Here is a 21,134-nt window from a genome sequence, read left to right as displayed (position 1 = left end):
TTCAGTTTGGTGACAACACAAAACTCTTTCGGATGCCAACCACTTTCTAGCTACCATTCCACCGTTGACTCAAGCTCAGTTCACATCTGACCGATTACTATGAATCAGCAAGATGTCGGTTATGCCCCCTGAGGGCAGGCCATGCCTCCGTTTTCTATCTTACACAGTCCCCAGCCTTTAACACCGTGTTCAGAAAGCAGCGAAAGTGCTCAAGAACTGTCTGGCGAAGGGACAACCGAATGGCAGAAGGGCCGGTGCACCCTGCTTGGTAGGTGTGTGCTCTGGTAGCGAAGGCTTCTCTGTGTTCATCCAGTGTCCGTGGCCTCTCCGAGGGCGCACATCCCAAGGATGCCTTTCTTCAGGATGGCGCCCAGTCTCCAGAGATACCACGCCTGTGGAAATCCCACCGGAGCCCAAACCTGGCATCATCTTTTTATTTCTCTTTTTCCATTTCAAAAGGAAAAGCTGTAGTTAATTCAAAATTTCCTAGGGGCACAGGAGAGGGGCACTTTTTATGTGTGTGAAAGAATCCCCCCCCCCAAAAAAAAAACCTGAGGACAGTCCCTCCTAGGAACCCCTGTGTGCTCCAATTGAAGCTCATCCAAATTGCGTCCCAGGGATCAGGAGCTTGCTCTCCAAATGTCACCCCATTCTACAATATTTATTCCCCACCTGTCTGATGGCTGGGATAGCTTGGGAATGCTCCAGCCAGAGAAAGCTGTTTTTTGGCCCTGACGTGGAAGAGCTAACAGCAGCTAATGTTCACCCAGAATCTGGTCCACGTCCAGTTGCCCCAGAGTTCAAAAATGCCTCTTCTCCTTAGCCTAGCAGGCTGAGAAAAAGTTCTGAGGGAGAGGGAGGACGGTAATATTTCATGCTGACACCGGTGTTTTGCCAAATCAAGTTATACCTTTGACTCTCTGTCTCTTAAATCTGACGTCTGGGTTTCCTGCTCCCAGGCATATTAACTAGAGCCTCCACTTTAAAAGGGAAGGCCGATACGTTAATGGTTCGGCAGTGAACCTGAGGAAAATCCAGAGGTAACACACAATTGACACCATCTTGAACATACATTAATAAAAAATTTAATTCAGGAAAGGGGAAAAAGAGATTGCCCACATCAAACTCCAAGGATGGTAGTTAAAAAGAAAGAAAAGGATGTTTTATTTTTAAAATTCCAGCAATGCGAAAACCGAACATTTGAAAAGATTACATAAAGCCTTATAAAATAAGGGACCTTTTATCACCGCCCGATCCATGAGCTTGAAAATACTTTATCTATGCAATGTCAAGGCATATAAAAACCCCAGTGAATAAATAAAATGGTCTTTTTTTCTTTATTCAGAAGCTTAAAAAATTATCCATATAAATAGCTTGGCCTTGAACAAACAGATTAAAAGACCGAAAGGCTATGGCTTCAGATCATGTACACAGAACAGGAAAATGAATGCTTCCTTTATTGGCTGGGCACATTTTCTACTAGATACATTTTCTATAAGCCCATCTGGGGAAAAATAATTATTTGGAATATATGAAAAAAAATTAAGTACTTTAAAAAGTGATATATCTACCACATGCATAATATGCCACAACAACATGATGCATGTTTTTGTATCCACTCATGTGTCATGTAGGACTATGGATAGTCGATCGCTGTATAATTTCGAAGGCTAGTCAGTATTATAGATATGTAATTTTAGTCACGTATGCAAACATTCTCACTATCTTCTTAAAACAGGATCACACCAGTTGAAAACGTTTTCCGTAATTCTTCATAGTTACAAACTGTTTTGGTATCTTCAAGCCTTTATTATTTGCTTGGAGAATATCTTAAACTGTCAGAAAAAAAATTCCTCCTCCCCAATAAGCTTCTATCTAAGGCACAGATCTAAGGTGAAATGAAGCTGAAGTTCTGATGTCCTGCTTCTGGGAACTGTTGCCTTGAAGCCTACATACAACAGGGAACGTCACACGCCACATGTTGGTTAACTATAAGGCAGTAACTGCCAGGCCTGGTCGTCTGCCACTCCCTCTGAGCCATCTAACCTGCCCACTCGGGCCCTAGACAGACCTTCTAATTTTCTACAGCCCTGACCTCTTCCTTTCCACTCAGCATGCGTTACTACACGCGTGCGCTTCCTAAAATGGGTGAGCCCACACTGCCGCATGGCAGTGAGTTCTTAATGTGGTGACCCTCCAGTGCCTACCATAGTCCCGTGAACAGGGTAGACATCAACTATCTGCTGTTGAAGATGCTGCGGATGTTTCCTATCTCTGCCGAGATACAGCTCCGCACAGTCTCCTCTCCGTGCCTAAGATGAGAGTACTGGTCCAAGTTTTGCCTCATCTTGGTGGAAGGACCTGGGGCAAGGTTCAGCTTTTGCAGGTCTCAGTGATTTTTAATATGAGATACATGCAGCACAATAGTGACACTGACGTAATAGAGTCCTTCAGATTACGGCACATCAAATAATGTATGTGGCTGTGTCTCATGAACCACAAAGCACTCTATGCACATGAACTGTGAGGAATTTTAGGCCTTATTTTGATCAACAGTTTGATTTCCCAGAGAAGGAATCCCTGCATTCTCAGTTTCTAATTGAGCTTTGTTGACAAATTCAAAACAGATTTTCATTGGGGGTTGGGGGTTGTGGTGGTAGGATAATACGTTTTAAATGAGCCAGCATATAAAAGAAAATGTATTTAGCTTGGACATGGCATAGGATTTGAGAATAGTTAGCCATGTACTTAAGCTGTGGTTGGTTGTTACACTCGTTTGAAAATTTTATCAGCAGTTAGTACAACAGTTCCTGGAAAATTCCCAGCAAAGTCCTTATCTGGACACAATGAAGTTCAGGTCTCTCCACAAGTTCAGAGACACTCGGAAGCCAGTTCCAGGACAGGGACCACACAGGGCTTGAGCTAGAGAATGCAGGTTCATGAACGCACTGGGGCAGCTTCGAGCACCTGTAGTTGCTTTGGGATTAAAACACGTGGGTGTTTGCCCCCTTCATCATGACCCACGAAGCCACGAGGAGACAAGGAGGACGCAGCACGTGGCTCTCGCCTACATGCTGTGACTGTACAGGACACCAGGGTTCGGTTCTGTGGGGTGGAGCGGTCCTTTCTGGCATTTTCTCACTGATAGCCACACTATCGAGTTCCAGAGTTTTTCATGCCTCACTGCTGAAGGAGTCACAGTCTTCCCGAAAAGGATGGTGGGGCTGTAAGATGTGTTTAGAAATGAGGTGCCGCCTGTCAGTTGAGCTTCTATCTTGCCCAAGAATGGCAGAGACGGTGGAAAACAAGCACGCCTCCAAGTAGCAAGGTGGCCAGCACATACCACTGAAAGAATATTTTAATTAGACACGTGGGTGTTGGATGTGCCCTTAAAAAAAGACAGTGTTTTTTCAAGAAAAGCAAAGAATTCTTTCTTAATACCTAGATGACAAATTCTCAGGATATACACAGTTGTTTCTTATTATGGCTTCCTTAGAAAACATTTCTGGGAAAGCACAATTCCCAAGCACTTACATTGTTTACAACATACAAAACTGCTTGTGTGGTATAAATAGGAGCCTGTCCTTAAAATGCTGCTGAAAAATAAATGGTAACCAATAAGAAGAACCATTGCGTGCCCCAAAGGTGACTTAAAAAAAAATCTTAGGTGATTTGGGGCTAGCACCAAAGAGCTCTGGTGGCCTGGTAGGTTAAGTACGGGGCTGCTAACTGCAGGGTCAGCGGTTTGAAACCACCAGCTGCTCTGCGGGAGAAAGACGGTGCTTCCCTGTTCTCACAGAGTTACAGCCTCGGAACTCCACTGGGGAAGTTCTACCCTGTCCTAGAAGGCGCTGTGGGTCGGCATCAACTTGATGGTAGTGAGTTTGTTGTGTGGTCATCAAATAAATGACTAGCTTCTCAGAAAACAAACAAACAAACAAGCCACATATTTCAGATGTCCTCACAACTGTTAGTCGCAGAAGGCTTTCTCGCCCTCCAAGATAAGACACCCTCTTGTCCTCATGCGTTGGTGATGTACATCTGAAACTCTTTCTTGGGTGTGCAGATACGCCTCGCCTTGTCTCCCTCCCTGACTGCACTTCCCAAAGATCCAGTTGTTTGACTTTGGATCCGAGTGGCGGTCGGCTCGACCACCTGCACCGTGCATGAGCGGTTACTGAGCCTGCTCTGTCCCGTCTCATAACACAACGAGCCTTTTAAAATCGAGAACGGATGTGTGAATACCCCAATTTACAATGCGAGTGGTCAGGACCTGCCCCACCCCCCCTCAAAAAATATATGGTGGTGATGATGGCCATGGCGGTGGCGGCGGCGGCCGCAGCGACCTCTGAGGAAGAAGGGGGAGGTTTGTGAAGGAAACAGCCCAGACATTCGATTTATAAAGTTCAGATATTGTTCAGTGCCTCTAGCATTCAATGAAACACATGGTCAAAGGCTTCCCGCGGTGTACAATGGTGCAGACAGTGGTGTAATGGTGCGGGGGCCTGGGATTGTGAAACGCTGTTTGGTGATGGTATATGCTAATAAATAGCCATTTATAAGGGGGGCCGCGGGCTCCATTACCTGTTTATAAGGGGGGCCCAGGGTCCCTTGCTTTGAGTTAACAGCTCAAGGCTGCATTCAAAGAAGGCATTGATGGTGAAGGTAAAGTGCACCCTTCACACTTTCACTGCATTAAAGAATGACGCGCATCCAGGGAGAAAAAGGAAAACCACGAGGGAAAGGCAATTCAGGAATTAGGTCAAATTGTACCTCCCAGTCCAGGAAAACATAAGATGCCTCCCTATTGTGATGAAAGAATGGACACAAATACTCTATTACGGCGAAGTTCCTTATTTTATCTTCCAGGAAGCATGCTTGCAGGGAGCCAAAGTGCACTGCAGAAACATCCGCAAGATTTAACTTGAAGATTCCCGCGTGAGCTTAGATAACCAACTTGGAGACTGGTCTGGGCTCTTCTTCCAAAAAGCGTCCATTGACCAGGCCTGCACCGTGGCTACCAAGGTCTGGGTTCACCTGAGGCACCTGGCCACAAGCAGCTCCTCATCAAGAGGAAGAGGGGCTTGGCCTGCAGAGGGGGTGGAGAGTCAGCTCCTGGGGTCACTGTGCCTAGGGTCCGCCTCAGTGGGGAGAAAGGCCATGTGTGGCCTGAACTAAAGCCCCCTGGCCTGACTCCATTCTGACTTCGTGAGCTCCTACCACCTAGGGTTTCTGGGGCTGTAAATCATTAGGGGAGCAGGCAGCCTCCTCAAAGGCAGAGTTATCAGGTGGGTCTGAACTGCCCACTTTGGGGTGAACAGCCCACTTGCCTCCTTGACCAGAACTACAGCTTACTTTTGACTTTATAAAGCACCATGAATTCTAGGATGTACATAATGTCTCCACTTTGATTGCAGTCAGGGCATTTTCAACCTGTCTTTGCATCTGTGTTGCAGCTCTGGTGGTGTCGTGGTTCCATGTTGGGCTGCGACCCGAAAGGGCAGCAGTTCAAAGCCACCGATCGCTCCTCAGGAGAAAGACGGGGCTTTCCACTCCTGTGAAGAGTTAGTGGGGCAAACTCCCAGGGGCAGTTCCTCGCTGCTCTGCGGGGTGGCTATGAGCCGGCGCAGGGAGTTTGCTCGGAGCTGGATGTCTCTGAGCACGAGCTGGTTGAAAGGCTGCCCTTTGAGTGACTCTTGGCTTTTATTTTCTTTTCACTCCAATTTCCTCCTCTCTTCCTTTCAGCTGTTTGCACAGTAAGGAGGGGTGGTGCATGAAGTCCTTCTTGGGATGAGGTAGGAGATGGATAAACGTTTAGGAAAACATGATGGCCCCCTTGCTACGGAAGGTAACATACACAACGCAAAGGGGGGGAGTTCACTGGCTGGTGAGAAGCACCAATCACTGGGGTTCAGGACAGGCCGGAGACTGCCGCAGCACCTGGCCTGAGACACAGAGCAAAGCCAGCAGTTCAACTGGGACATGCCGCAGGGAATGCCTGTCATCCTGGCTCACTTCGCATCTTATCCGCTTTCAGGTAAAAAGCCCTGGATTCTCCTGAGGGACGCACCCCCTGGTGCTGTGGGAATATGTCTTCCGGGTGTGCCGCATCAGACCCTGCTAGGAGGGGTATTTACCTAATCAGAACCAATCAGAACCAGTAGGCCTTCAGGCCAGGACTTCTGTTGGAAGTCCCGTGAGGGCAAAATCGCTGTATTCAGTGGCGGAAGAGAGTTGGCTAAAGTTTGGTGAAGTGCTGTCTCCGCAAGGAGAAACCTGAGGGATGGAAACAGCAAGACTTAGGCCCGATGCCTTGTGGGAGAAGTCACTTCTTCCTTTGGATTATCCAGCTGCATGAAGCACTAGAGTTCCTATTCCCGCGTGTAACCGTTTTGAACTGGATTTCTGTCCTTTGCGTCCTAGAGGAGACTGACGAACGCTGGAAGGAAAAGAAAGACAAGCCTTCCAGGTGGAGGCGACAGGAAAAGGAAAGGCGCAGAGATGGCGCAGAGTGCAAGCTGGTTTTGGGTGATGGGCAGTGACATTTGCTACAGACGCTGTGTCCGTGAAGGAAGACGTAGCTAGGAAAGGCTAGAAAATTCACTAGGAGGTCTTGGAGATTAGACTCAAGAGGATGGGGGACCACGGAGGTGTGTAAGCAGGGAAGAAACAGCCTAGCTCTGTCACTGGGAAGGGAAGGTGCCCAAGAATGCTTAGAAGAACAAAAGGAGGAGAGAAGCACAGAGACGAACCAAGAAGTCGCTTTTCTGAGAGAAAGGGGACGAACTGATGGATTACAACAGGGTCTGCTAGCTATGCAACAGAGGGATACTCCTCAACTCTGCGTCAGGGCAACAGTTCGACTCGGAAGTACTTACATGGTATTTCCTCCTCTTTGTTTTTCCTTTTCTTGTTTGGTGTCTATCTAAATAAGATCGGCAGGAGAAGCAATGCCAAGGAGACAGCAATGGACTGAAGGTTTGGGAGGGGGAGGGGCATAGGGGAAGAGGAGGCTTGGGGAGGGGAGCAAGGATCCAATAATGACAGGGACAGAGGAATAGCAAGGGATATAAAATCGACAGGGAAAGGGGTGTAGCATTCTGGATTGTGTTTGATCAATTGAAATGCATCCAAGAGGAATCACTGAGAGGTAAACGATAGGTAAACATATAGTGGGGCAGGAGAAAAAGAAAATGAGGAAAGAACTAGAAAGTAATAATCATATCTATATATAAGTATCAATGTAGATATGTAAATATATAAATATAGGTATATTAGTCAATATATATATGTATGTGTGTATAAACAAGGAATCAGATAGACTTTGGGCCTCTACTTAAATCTTACCTCAGTACAAGAATGGGTTGTTCTAATATTGTGGCAATGTTTACCTTCCGGACAGGAGCTCCAAAGACAAATGGGTGCATAAGCAAATGTGGTGAAGAACACTGATGGTGCCCGGCTATCAAAAGATACAGCATCTGGGGTCTTAAAGGCTTGTTGTTAAACAAGCGGTCATCTAGCAGGGAAGCAACGAAGTCCACAAGGAAGAAGCACACCAGCCTGTGTGATCATGAGGTATCGATGGGGATAGGTATCAGAAGTTCAAAAACAAGCAATCAAATTGACTTGAAGAAGCGTCGACAAAGTGGAGACCCAAAACCCACCTGTAAGATAATTGGACAGTCCTTCACAGAAGGGCCACACAGGAGGGAAGATATATTCCAGATGCAGTATAGCACTGATGAACCATATAACTATATTCTAGTTCTTTAATATTTCCTCCCCTTACTATTACGGTTCCAGTTTTACCTCATTCAGTTTGTTAGACCTGCAAATATTAATTTGTATAATGAAGATCATTTGAAGCATGAAATCCAAGATAGGTAAACCTGTCAGGAATAGTAATGGGAGCAATGATTCCCCGGGGGGTTGGGAAGAGAGGGTGGGGGAGGAACCGATAGCAAAGATCCCCCACAAGAGGGGATGAATAATAGAAATGTAGGGGGAACAGATACAGAGAATGGTATAAGCTATGGCAAAATGATAATAATAATATTTATAATATGAGATTAACGGTTCCTGGGGGGAGGGGAGGGATAAAGAGGAGCTGATATCAAAGAGTTCGAGAAGAAAGAATGTGTTTTGAAAATGATGGTCTTAGTAATTGTACAATTATGCTTTATCTAACTGAATTGTGGATTGTTATAATATCTGTAAGAGCTCCCAGTAAAATGGTTTAAAAAAGAAAAAGAAGTCTTTTTTCCTACAGGATCCTGGTGAGAGGAACGATGTGTGAATTTGGAGGCTTCCTGACTCTGAAGATGCATAGATGTTAGATGGAAGCACTACTGAGTAAGGGGCACTGGAGGAGGGCGGGGGTGAATCATTTTAAAGGTGGGAACATAAGAAGTGGATGAGGACGTTTTCTTATGATCAATTCTTAATCACACATATAAAACATGACTAAGGAAATCTCAGAGGAGAAAGAGAATCCATCCATCTATCCATCCATCTATCTATCTATCTATCTATCTATCTATCTATCTATCTATCTATCTATTCTTTTCTTCCCACCAATTTAGAATCAATCAACCAAAATCACCATTACTGATCATTTCTGTTTTGGTTTTTGCTCCCAGGCTTTTTGCAGTTGGGATGCTCAGGATGAGGACATGACCGCTCAACCTGTCTTCGAGCTCGACCAATCCCAGCCTGCTGGGTGGGCTCTCCCTGTGTCTGCTCAGCTAACCCTCAGACAGAGGTATGAGGTCTCTGTTTCCACAGATGAGGAAACTGATCCCAGAGATGCTAGACTCTTACCAATCGTTAATTGCTAGAAATCGACGGAGAAAATGCAGTCCAGGGCCTACCCGTGGCCCGCTAGGGCGTGGCTCTGGGTGCATTTGCAGGGATTTGAAGAACAGAGGCTAATCCTCCAGGTGACAGAGAAATAACTATGGAAAAAAGATGTCCTAACAATGAATGTGGTCAGACACTGAAGTTAAGGGAAATTATAGATCCCCCTGAGAAGGACATCATGTATATTGCTGGGTTTTTGTTTTTGGTTTGTTGGTTTGGTTTGGTTTTGTAACAGTCTTTTGTTAATAAATGACACATTTAAGTATAGTATAAGGTTTTGAAAATTCTGACTTTGCCAGACCAGTAAAATGTGGGGGAGAGAGTGCTGGGTTCATGGGAACTGGCATATGATTGCTAATGTTTAGTATTTCCAAGTATTTATTTTCTTAACTACAACGACAATGGGCTATTTTAGGGAAATTACTTACCACCACAATTATTTCAGAGAAAAACAAAAAATGGATCCACAACGCAGAGGCCCTAACAATTAGTATAATGAAAAGCTCACCCATTTGTCCTTAGTCTTCTTCTTCAATCATTCCAAAAAACTCACTGCCATTGAGTAGATTACAGCTCACAGTGACCCTATTGGACAGAGTAGAACTGCCCTTGTGGGTTTCAGAGGTTGTCAATCTTTACAGGAGAAGAAAGCCTCATCTTTTCCCTATGAAGCAGCTGGTGGGTTTGAATCACTGATCTTGCTTTTAAGCAGCTCAAGGTTCCCTCCATTCCATCATTAAAACAAACAAACAAACTCCAACTCCTTGAGTCTATGCTGATTTACAGTGAGCCTATATGACAGAACTACTCCTGTGGGTATCTGAGACTGATAACTCTTTATGGGAGTAGAAAGCCCCATCTTTCTCCCACGGAGTGGCTGGTGGTTTCAAACTGCTGACCCAGAGCTTAGCAGCTCAATGCAAAGGTCACTACATCACCAGAGCTCGTTCATTAGCTAGTAAAAATGGGCTCTGACCCAAAGACTAGCACCTGGGAACTCTGCTGTACCGTATTCAAAAGAATAAGCTCAATTCAGATCCTAATTCTTCTTTCTATTACCTAATTCCACAGAGTTTTGTGACCTGCAGGAAATGAGTCACCTACTGATGTTTTCAGCCTCTCGGGTTTTCTTAGGAAGCTGACACTGACAAGGACCCATTTAACAGCATGAATCTGAAGAAACAAACCTTACCCCATAAATCCTATCACCAGAGTCTACCTGGGACATATAGGTCCCACATAATTTTATAAAAATTCCTATTACTCCCCCCCCCCAAACATTTTCCTCCTCGATTTCCCATTACCGAAAACATGTGGTATCCACATATCATTCAAAGCAGAAAGGATTCATTGTCCTAACCACAGCAACTGTCATCTGTAGCTCTGGGGGAATTGATGCTTCCTCCTTCACAGGAGTTGTTAAAGAGGAAATGAGATAGTGTGCGATGCCTATGGTCTCGAGCAACGTGTCCCAGGACACTGCCACCCCTAGGGGGTGCCAGAATGGTCTTGGGGGAGGGGCTGCAAAAGCAGATACCTGCACTTTATCCTGGATTATGGGCTATCGTACAAATGTTTTTCATTGCCAGGATGGGGTGCTGAGCATGTAATTTTTTCCCCCTGAAAATGGGACCATAGCCCAAGTACACTTGGGAATCTATGGTCTAGGGTTTAATCTGCGCAGCTGGTATAGCTGTCTTTGACACATAGCTTTAGATGCTGAATTCACATGCCTGATGCAAGACCGGGACTCTATTTAAAGGCACAGGATGTCATTAAAGAGCTACACATGCATGGAATGCAAAGCTTTCCTTTGTTACCACCCATAGCAGCCTTGACGGAGGAAGAGGACAAAGGCAACGCTTCAAGTACACAGTGATAAATGGACTCGCATAAAAGGGACCAAGAATTAAACATTCTACTCTGCAGAGAGCGGGACTCCAGCTCAGATCTCAAATCCGTTATTCCCACCGTCTGCAGCACCTTCTGCCCGCTGTCGCTGAGAGCGGACCCCCTGCTGAAAAGGTGAGGTGTGCCTCCAGCTTGTGGATGTGTTCCTCAGGCTTCGGGTCAGGGGCCGGGCTCAGGCAGATAGAGCACCACTAGCCACGCAGGCGCAGTGAGGGATGAGGCCCACGGAAAGGCACAGCAGCGGAAAACTCAGATGTCGGGAGACGAGCTCCTTCCCCGTGCACAGAAACACAGAGCAAGCCCTCAAGGACATGTTCCTCACAACTAGGAAGAGCTCTCTGCCGTGGAATTTCTCAGACATTGTAATAAGAACAATTAGGATGTAACAAAACGATTCGTGCACAACATGAAAAATGTACATATTTTAAAAAGAAATTGAAGAAAACATTCACTCGCGGGGTATTTCTTTGAGAATAGTCCTGCTTATTAAAATGTATATATATTTCTGGATCCTTCGGCCTCATGTTGTTCTTTGTAGTATGCTTACCCTAAAGAGAGAATTTTAGCACAGTGGTTAAATCCAAGGGCTGCTAGTTGAAAGGTCATCAGTTCGAACACACCAGCTGCTCCTTGGAAAAAAGATGTAGCAGTCTTTTTCCATAGAGATTACAGAGCCTCAGAAATCCTTTGGGGGCAGTCCTTTGGGGAAAGTTCTGCCCTGTCCTTTAGGGTGCCCAGGAGTTGGGATGGACTCACTGGCAATGGATATGGTTTTGTTTGGTACCTTTAGGAATCAATTTGTATACTTAAGTTTTCCAGATGTTTTACCCATCATTCAAAAAAGCAACTAGACCATCTTTACACTTTAATGCATGATAGCAACGACAGGCAGCAACGACAGGTCCCAACTGACTCAGAAGTAGCTCCAACCAAAATATACAGATTAAATAGTATTATAGGGCTAAGAATAGCACTCACAGGATCAACTGCATTTAATATCTTTGGCTTCTTTTACATTGTATGTCAATTACAAAAGATCTCTCAGTAGTTCATGCTAAAGAAAGTACTAGCACGGGTGTGTACTAGACTAAACCCAGGTCACTTATTTAAATGAAACACCTTTAAAAAATTCTGGAAATGAGGCAAATTGTAGGATGGAGAAAGAAGGAGTTATTTAATATAGAGATCTCACAGGGAAAAATCTTTCAAATGCTATATATATAATTTCTTCTTATAATTGTTTGCCAATAGTAGTTTAAAAAACTCAAACTCACTGTCATCCAGTCGATCTGACTCATGGTGACCGTGTAGGACTGAGTAGAACTTTGAGTGTCTGAGGCCGTAAACCTGTATGGGAGCAGACAGCCTTGTCTTTCTCCGGAGCAGCGACTGATAGGTTCAAAACACCCATGGTGGAGTTAGCAGCCCGATAGGTATGTGAACCACTAATCCACCAGAGTGTCACCAACACATGGTATTGCTTTAGGTGCCGAGTCGGTTCCGACTCATAGCGACCTTCCAGCACGAAACACGGCCAGTCCTGTTCTTAGGTTTGAACCCGTTGTTGCAGGCAAGGTATTAGTACAGCTTGTAGAAGGTCTTCCGCTTTCTCGCTGCCCCTCGACTTCATCAAGCATGATGTCCTCTCCAGGGACTGGGCTCTCCTGACCACATGCCCATGAGATGGAGTCTCACCTACGTACTTCCAGGAAGTGTTGTGGCTGCCCTTCTTCCAAGACAGATTTGTTTGCTTGTTGCCAGTCTGTGGTGCTTTCAGTATCCTTTGCCAGCAAATGCATGGATTATTCGTTGGTTTTACTTATTAAAGGTCCAACTTTCACATGCATAGGAGGCAATTGAAAATACCATGGCTGGGGCCCGCCACCTTAGTCCTCAAAGTAGTAGCCTTGCTTTCCAACACTTGTAAGTAACATTTTCTTCCAGTTGATGCTAATGGGGGCTCTCAAGGTATGTATAATTTTGCGATGCTCCAGAGAAATCATTCAGATACTTTAAGAAGCAAAGAAACAGTGTGAGACATGAACAAATCATAATAATTTATAAATTACCAAGGGTTCGTGAGGGAGGGCAGAAAAATGAGGAGTTGATACCAAGGGCTCAAGTAGAAAGAAATATTTTGAGAATGATGATAGCAACAAATGTACAAATGTGCTTGACACAAAGGATGGATATATGGATTGTTCTAAGAGTTGTATGAGCCCCCAATAAAAAGATTAAAATAAGAAAAGAAACACATATTCTTTTCCTGATAAATTATTAACTTTATAGAGGTAAAGAGAAATAGTATCATGGTTTCATTTTTCTCCTAAGAATCTTGAAACAACAACAGCTGTCTTTTCAAAACATCCCAGTCAAATGCACAAGAAACCATGCACAGAGACGTGTACACATATCAGCCTCCATGTGACACTTTCAGACAACCAACATAATAATCAAATTTTGTGAGTCAATGAAAAATCCATTTCTTTGGTTCCAGCCACCACATGAATGTCATTTGTTTCATGACCATTTTCATTATTGTCTGAATACGACTTTATTTAAAACTCTGTCTGTGAGGCTAGAAAATGAACAGTTTATCCCGAGGTAGCTTTCCATCTTTTGTCAGGACAGAAGAGAAATTACTTTCCAGAAAATCAGCTCTATTGATATTCTGATGTCAGGTTTTACGATTACAATTTTGAAGGGACCACTTTTTCCCTTTATTTTGTTTCCTTGGGTAATATCGTGCAGCTATAGGAAGAATATGTTTTGGCGGGTGGGCTGTATGTGTGATAAAACTGTTCCCGCCCCCCTCAGCTATGTCTCAGCATTTTCTACATCCTCCAGCTACTTTCAAAGCTGGTTGGTATGATGATGTCATCAACCATCCTCGTTTCCTTCCATTACAAAAGCATGCCCGTTTGTTTTCCTGCTGCCCTTTACAGTGACCAATAAGGCTTAGTTGGAGTGGCAGAATGTTCTCTAGCTTCCTTGAAAAGGAGATCCTCTTGGGCATTCCCAGAGAACCTTATACACACACATGCTCTCTGTCCTGGACAGGTGCGCTCTGAAGGTAAGGATCACAGGTGAGGGCTGACTCAAGGAGCACCGGGAAGGACAGACAGACATTAGATAGGGAGGGAGGAAATGAGTACATAGACGGGAGGGAGGGATGGGTGCAAGGAAGGATGGAGGGGCGAGTGAGGAGAGCGTTTACCTCATTTGATGTTAATACAAAGATTAAAGAACACGATGGTGAGTGATGTTGGGTGACTGCTGGGTTTTATGTGGGGTGAAACTGACTGACGGCTAGGAGTTTGGTTTGATTTGGGATATGAGAGCCAACTTAAGCTTTAACGATTCCTCACCATTCTCTCCCCATCTGCTCTCGCTCAGGCTTCTAGCTGACCGTGCGGACTTTGTCGAACGGAAGCTGGGGTCCACTTGTCTCCACAACTGACTAACCACTGGAAGTCAGAGCGCCACTTCTGTTCATCTTACAAGTGGCAAGCTCCCAGTTTTTCTTTCTTTTTGTTAATTACAGACCACTAGTAACTGGAATATTTCAGAAAAGTCGACTCTTTATCTAATGACCACACGGTCGCCCCTGTGACAATAAGCGGGTATGGCGCATGCAGGTAACCCACACTGCACAAAAAATTGCTGACATCTTTAGGCGTTTGTGGAGATGACGATGGGCACAGGGTGGGCTGCCCTAGTCTTTCTTACGTCACATGCGCAGGACACAGGCATACAGCTTGAGCACGGAACAGCGTGAGAGAACGTGGCCTGGCTTTCTGTACTCAGGCCTCACTTGCTGGGAGAGAGTGTCAATGTGAGGGGCAGAGCAGGCCACGAGCAAGCACCCTGGAGTAGTCCATCGAAGACTTGGGTCAGCAAACCCGGGATCCATTGCTCGGGAGACTGCTTCTCCAGGGCACAACCAGAAATAGGAAGAATGAGCAGCGAGGTTGGGAAGTAACACGTGTTGGTCATTCTTCCTGGGTCCCAAATAAACTGTGTCTCATATTGGCTGGTAAGTGGAAAGGAAAACAAAGCCCCCATTTGCACTGGGTTCCTACAGGTCCATTTGGGTCACAGCAATGATCCAAAGCACCTACCTGAATATCTTGGCTGACACCAAGGGTCCCCGATGTGCTTGGTCAAAAGCCATGTTACTCAGATGCACAGGGAGACTTAAGAATTTACTTAGCACAGCCTCGGCCAGGTGTGGCCCAATGAGGGAATAGTTTTAAAATTTCTGTTCCTACACTCGACACATCCCCAAAGGAGAAGAGTCGGTAATTGACCGAGCTTGCCTACAAAGCACCCAAGTCCATGTCACCAGAGTAATTTTCTTCCAAAGGGCCGAGCAACAGCTGCGAGAGCGCCTTTTCCTGACGGAAAGCCGAGCTGGAGGTTGCGGAAGTTGTTTGTGCTTCACCCTCTCTAAATGACTTGCAAATTTATTCAAACAGAATACGAGGAGATGCTTTATTTGTTGAAATAACTGTCTGCAGTGTCCTGCACCAAAGGGTGAGGTACCTCAAGCAGAAACATGGATTGAAACACATTGGTTTAGAAACCCATAAATCCTGATTTGGATCTGCCAACCTGAAAGTCACGGAGAGCCCAAATAAACTAGTTTTCCTAAATGCTACATCTGATTAAGCCATACCATTAAATGACAGCTGAACTTTAACATTAATATGATATTATTTAAATAACCACATGATTTTTTTTTGCACTAAAAATGATGAATGATTTCTGGACAGCTTAAATGACATAAAGCGGGAGGACTCTTTAATAAGATTTGACAAAATGGAGGCGTTTGCAGAATATTCGTTACAGCCCACGTTGCAGGGGCCCTCCCAGGGACCCGATAGAGGTTTCTTTCCTTCCTTTAATTTTTCCTTTTTTATTGTCTCTGCACTGAGTGTTCATTTTCACCGTCATGCCCCTTCTCTGTGGATCTGGGCTTAGCTGGCACCATTCATGTGTTCCTCTTCATCAGAGAACTCGGTGGTGTGTGGTTCTGAGTTGGCCTGGTATTTCCAGGAGATCTGGGGGCAGTGGGGAGTTAGGTCAGTCTTGGATGGGGGCAGCATCCTGGGACTTTAGCTATGAGGCAGCTCAGGCTGACAGAGAGCCTGAGAGCCTGGCGGACAGAATGAGTGTATGTGTGATTGGTTCTTAGGCAATAAAGAGTTCCCGCCACACACCCCATGTTTAGCAAACCGTGGTCTGTAGATGCATGCTCAGAGGAAAAGGCATTTATTTTTCAATAATTGCCTGCATTTGATCACCTGGAGAGGTTTCCTTTTCAAAAACGTCAACGGAGCCGTTCTAGAGGCCATTCCCCACCCTTCCTCACTTTGCTCCAATTTGGAAGCCATGCTCGACAGCCTTTGGATTTGATAGATTCTGAATACGTAAAATGGTTCGAGGTTGAATATAACATAAATTAGAAAACGGCTTCAGTTTTCCAAACCGTAAACAAAAACTTGCAAACTACAGATTCGTCACTGCAGGCATTCTCTTATTCAGTCATACCCTTCTGAATATTTCCCATAATCAAGGGTTGGTTGGTTACACACGGAAAACACGAATATTTCCCTGCCAGCCCGTGTTAATTTCACATGATGAAACAGCCACATGTTAAAAATCAGCCCAAAGGATGCGTGACACAGAAACAGTTCCGCAAACCCCACCTCTTCCAAAACCAAACAAGAACAAGGCAAGGCTAACAGCAAGCACACTCTTGACAACATCAGGGTCCCACCAGCTCCCCAGAAGGAAGCCAGGAGGAGAGGAAACAAACCTAGCCTGCTCCCGCCATGGGGCCTTCCTCGGGCTATGAAGAAACAACTGCATGTCTACCCCTAATTTCTCCCATAGCTGGAGGTAACCCCCTAGCTCAAACCAGCGCTCTAATCGGATTTACTCAGTTTGTGTCCCTGTCCAAACGAGAGTTCAAATCAGTGCTCTATCATTTCAAAAGGGTCTGGACGCGGGGCTACTAAATGTAGACGCTCGCATGCCTGTAAAACACCCACCTAGATTAAAAAACAAACAAACAAACAAACAAACAAAAAACAAACGCAGCTTTAAAAAAGGGAGAAGCAAGAGGAAGATAGATCCCTACCTTGTTCTTACCTTCGCAACATCCCTGTCAGAATCCTGGAGCTCTTTCCCAAGTTAGCATCTGTTTCCCGGAGCTACAGGGAGAAAAGTGGCGTCAGGAGCAAACAAACACAAAAACTCACGCCAGCCCAATTTCTCTTTCAATATAGAAAACTCAAATGCTGAAGACAGATATATCCTGTCATGTACGCAAATACTGAGCCCTTAGAAAATTATGTGCCATTGATACCAAACAAAACCGAGCAAAGCCAAAATCACTGCCCTCTAGTCGATTCTGACACATAGCAACCCGGTAAGACAGAGAACTGTTCTATAAAACTGCCTCTCTGGGTTTCTAAGACTGAACATCTTTCCAAGAGTAGAAAGCCTCTTTCTCTCTCTCGGAGTGACTGGTGGCTTCAAATTGATGGATGTGAGATTAACAGCCACCAGAGCTCCTACTGTCACAGATAACCCCAGGGTATTTGAACTGGATACTTGAACTGGATATAAAAGCAGGCTGGCCAAGTTTAATATGTCTGGTAGCTAATCCCAGATTTATCAGTGTGTAAAGTTCTAAGACTATAAACAGAAATGGAATGAACAGAAGATCTCAATCTCTTCATAGCTTTTGCTCTAAAGGACTTGACACACATACAAAATCTCCTCCAATAATCTTTGAAGCTATGGAGCTAAATGAAATATCTACCTGGGGACATTCCAGGGCAGGGAATTGAAAAGACTTCTTTTTCTTCTATCCATACTCTTTCTTTTTCTCTCACCAGATTCTACACTCCTCTTCTCCTGCCAACTCGAGTACATATTTGCACCATGTGTTTATTACTAATTATTCATATGTACCTGGAGCCATGTTGGCTAACTGAAAGGTTGGTGGCTGGACCTCACCAGGTGTTCTCTGGGAGAAAGATGTGGTAGTCTCTTTCTAAAGAGTTACAGTCTTGGGCAGGTTGACTCTGTTCTGTGGAGTGGCAATGAGTTGGAGTCACCATGAAGACAAGGGTCTGGTTTGGAGGTGATCATGGCCCACCGTCACTACCAGTTGCTGTGGAGTGGATTCTGACTCATGATGAGTTGGGTACAACTGTACAGAACAGAATTGTGCTGCAGAGGGATAGCAATGGCTATTCAGGTAGATCACCAGCAGGTGCTTGTTGGCTTCCAAGGGATCATACCATCAACATTGATGTTAGCAGTCAATGAGTTAACTGTTCACACCACCCAGAGTCTATATCCTGAAGACCCTTTATGTTACATCTCATCATTTACTGAAGTCTTGAAGAGCGTATCACTTCAACTTACTCTTTCACGTGCTCGCTGTATCTTTTCTCTGTCATGACTGAGGTTTTCCAGCATCTCCTGGCCGATTTGTTCTGAGGAAAATCAAGTGTGAATAAGGAAAGGTAACTTAGGATGCAGCATGAATGCAAAAGGTGTATACATTAAACATCAGACACATTTTAATTCACGCATTTAGAAATATAAGATGCTATTACTTTTCCTGATACGCTGTCAGCATGGTAAGGGTGTGAGTCACAATTTGGCTGACAGGCAATGACCATCATAGCAATAACAATTTAGAATAAGAGGCAATATGATTTGCACAAGACTACCAGCAGCAATCAAAGTGAGCCCATGTCCAATGGTCCTTCCATCATTTATCATCATGGACTTGCTTGGTCTTGCTTGGTGTTTGACAGATTATAAATAATGCAAATGGCGCTCGCATCTCTATTTTCGTTATGGCACAGTTTTGCATAAAAAGTCCATCTTCACTTCAACATTTTAATGTACCTCCCTCCCCGCCCCTGCTTCTGCCTTCCTGCTGCGTAAGGGGGTCCTCATACGCTCAAAGCCTATAGCTTCCTGGTGGGACTGTTTCTAGACTGCTGTTCTCTTAAAGTCTGGTGCGTGGCTGGCATGTTATCAGCAACTGTGCCTACTGCAGCCAGGGAGAGGGCAGTCCTGAACAAGCAGCTGGGAGTAGCTCAAGCTGGAGCCAGTCTTCACCTGAGCAGCTCTAAACACGTGCGTTCTTGCTGTTGGTCGCTGTCAGGTGGACTCTGCCGACACCTCTGGGTGGGTTTGATCCACCAACCTTTTTGAAGAGTAATCGGGTACTGAGGAGTCCTGGTGGTGTGGATGGTGGCAGAGGGCCCTCTCGTATTGACTCTGACATTTATTATTAGCACCACACAATGCACCCTTTAGGTAAAATTGAGGAAGTTACACGATTCCCATTGGAGGCATCACAAAAGTGGGAGATGTCTGCAGAGCAGGAAACTATTGGAGTGTAACTTCCCCGCCCCCCTTTTTGTTGTTTTTGCATAGCTACTGTGTTTCCCTTCACCACACAAGTACGCACTACTGTTACACACTGTATTTCTGTATTTCCTTAATCGACACACCGCAACGTAGCAAGTCCAATTCACAACGACGTTAATATCGGAAAGCCATCATTAGTATAATTATGTCAGCAAAAATAGTGTTTCTATGATTTCTCTCACCATGATTGACAGTACTATCATTTTAATGTTGAAGGCACATCTGTCTGAAAAGAACGGGAAGCAGGTTGTACCTGTCACCAGCATAATGTTCCTGGTAAGTATTTGTGAAAGGAATGAAGCAATGAAAACATATAGCGAGGGAAAATGGAGCGTATGAAAGGCTTGTTGACCTATGACTGTTATCAAAGCACATTGGAATGTGGGCCACACACCCAACATTCTACTGGTTCACCGAGAAAGGTGGGGGGAGGGGGGCATCTCTACTCTAAAATGTTCCATAGTCTGATGTTGAAGGAAGGGATGGGACCACAGGGGTAGAGCTTGGACCATCCTAGAGTCATAAATCGCCCCTTGAGTCTTCTTGCCTCCCAGGAAATACCCTGCCTCCCAAGGACGAACCCTATATGGTAAGAGAAGAAAGATTGGCAAGGAGTTACATATCCTGGTCTTAAAATCAAAATGCCATGCATTTCTTGGACACGGAATTCTTATTTCAATTCCAGCTTGCTGCCTTTCTATTTTAATACCCCAATAAAGAAAATTCCAGCGCAAATATATTAAAATGAAAAAAAATAATGCAAAGAAAGCTATGGGTGGTGTTTTCGTTTCCCCTTCTCCCAATCAAACTAAAAGACGATGGCAAATTAGAAGTAACTGGGGAAAAATATAGGGTACAACGTGTACTTGGTCATGGTAGACCATTAGGGACAATTCCTTAAAACTTAGTAACCTTAATAGGTTAGTTTTTCTTGAATAATTCCCCTTAAGATGCCAGTAAGCAGCAATGCACTACTGATGAAAGAACTCATGCTAAAACAATGGCCAAGAGGCCGGGTTTAGGATTTCAGTTCTTTAAAACTTGCCTAGTGCTTTCAGAAAGAGAAGAGCCATATTGCCTCTACTGAAATAGTCTGACAACTTAAACATTTTATAAATGCTGCGCTTGCTGACTATTAGGGTCTTCAGGAGACGATGAGACAATGGAATGATCAACGGCGTGTGCTGGAGTTGGTGGCGTGTGCTGGAATTCTTCCTGTCAGCGGGTGCGTGATGAACGCACTCTGGAAGGCAGCGGTCCTTCCTGCTCTATGTCTTGCTTCCCACAGGGTCCCTGGCAATCATCTGGAGAGTACAACACTCCAACATAGACAATGAGCTTTCCTTTTCACAGTGACCCAGCGTTAATCATGTCTTTGGTTGATAGTCTTTTATAGAAGGGCAAACACTTGCAAAAGGGACTTGGATTTTCCCTAAAACTTCTTCTCCCTTTCGATAATTTTTGGGGGTGCACAGAATAAGCATTCAGCACCTCCTGTCCCACAGGGCACGTGAAAGAATGGAAAAATTACAAGTCACTTTTTTGAAGGCGTGTCCCAGCCTTACAAAAGACAGACTTAGTATCACTGGCAGCATCATTTTGCTCCATCTTCACAAGAAAATAAAGCCACCTGACCAAAGCCCATCATTAAGAGCAAAGGAATGAATTTCTCTTTTTTTAAAAAAATGAAATTACATTTTGGAGATATGCGGATTAGAGTATTTTCTCTAAGAAGGAAGAAGCTTGCATCTCGTTAGAAGGTAAAGTTGGCTGACAGACCGGGGGCCTCCATCTAGTTCAACAGAAAAATGTTGCGTTCAATACATTCAGAACACTACATCAAAATTCTAGCCACGATGCCACGCCCAGTGCAGTCCACTTATGGACTCATCAGA

General features: G+C 44.7%; 1 protein-coding gene across 5 annotated transcripts in view; it reads right to left on the bottom strand.

The window, feature by feature from the left end:
* The window catches only part of VTI1A (vesicle transport through interaction with t-SNAREs 1A), a 393,311-nt gene that overhangs the window by 140,611 nt on the left and 231,566 nt on the right, over window positions 1-21,134 (bottom strand). For 3 of the 5 annotated variants that reach the window (XM_075534598.1, XM_075534595.1, XM_075534596.1), the window contains 2 exons: window positions 18,217-18,287; window positions 16,930-16,991 (listed from right to left, as the gene is read on the bottom strand). In XM_075534598.1, the coding sequence (XP_075390713.1) occupies window positions 16,930-16,991; window positions 18,217-18,287 (133 nt within the window). Of the gene's footprint in view, window positions 1-16,918; window positions 16,992-18,216; window positions 18,288-21,134 lie in introns of all 5 variants that reach the window. The other 2 variants (XM_075534597.1, XM_075534600.1) reach the window with 1 other exon arrangement.

Source organism: Tenrec ecaudatus, chromosome 16 (genome assembly GCF_050624435.1).
Source record: "Tenrec ecaudatus isolate mTenEca1 chromosome 16, mTenEca1.hap1, whole genome shotgun sequence".
Classification (NCBI taxonomy): Eukaryota; Metazoa; Chordata; class Mammalia; order Afrosoricida; family Tenrecidae; genus Tenrec; species Tenrec ecaudatus.
This window is presented reverse-complemented; position numbering and strand designations above follow the sequence as displayed.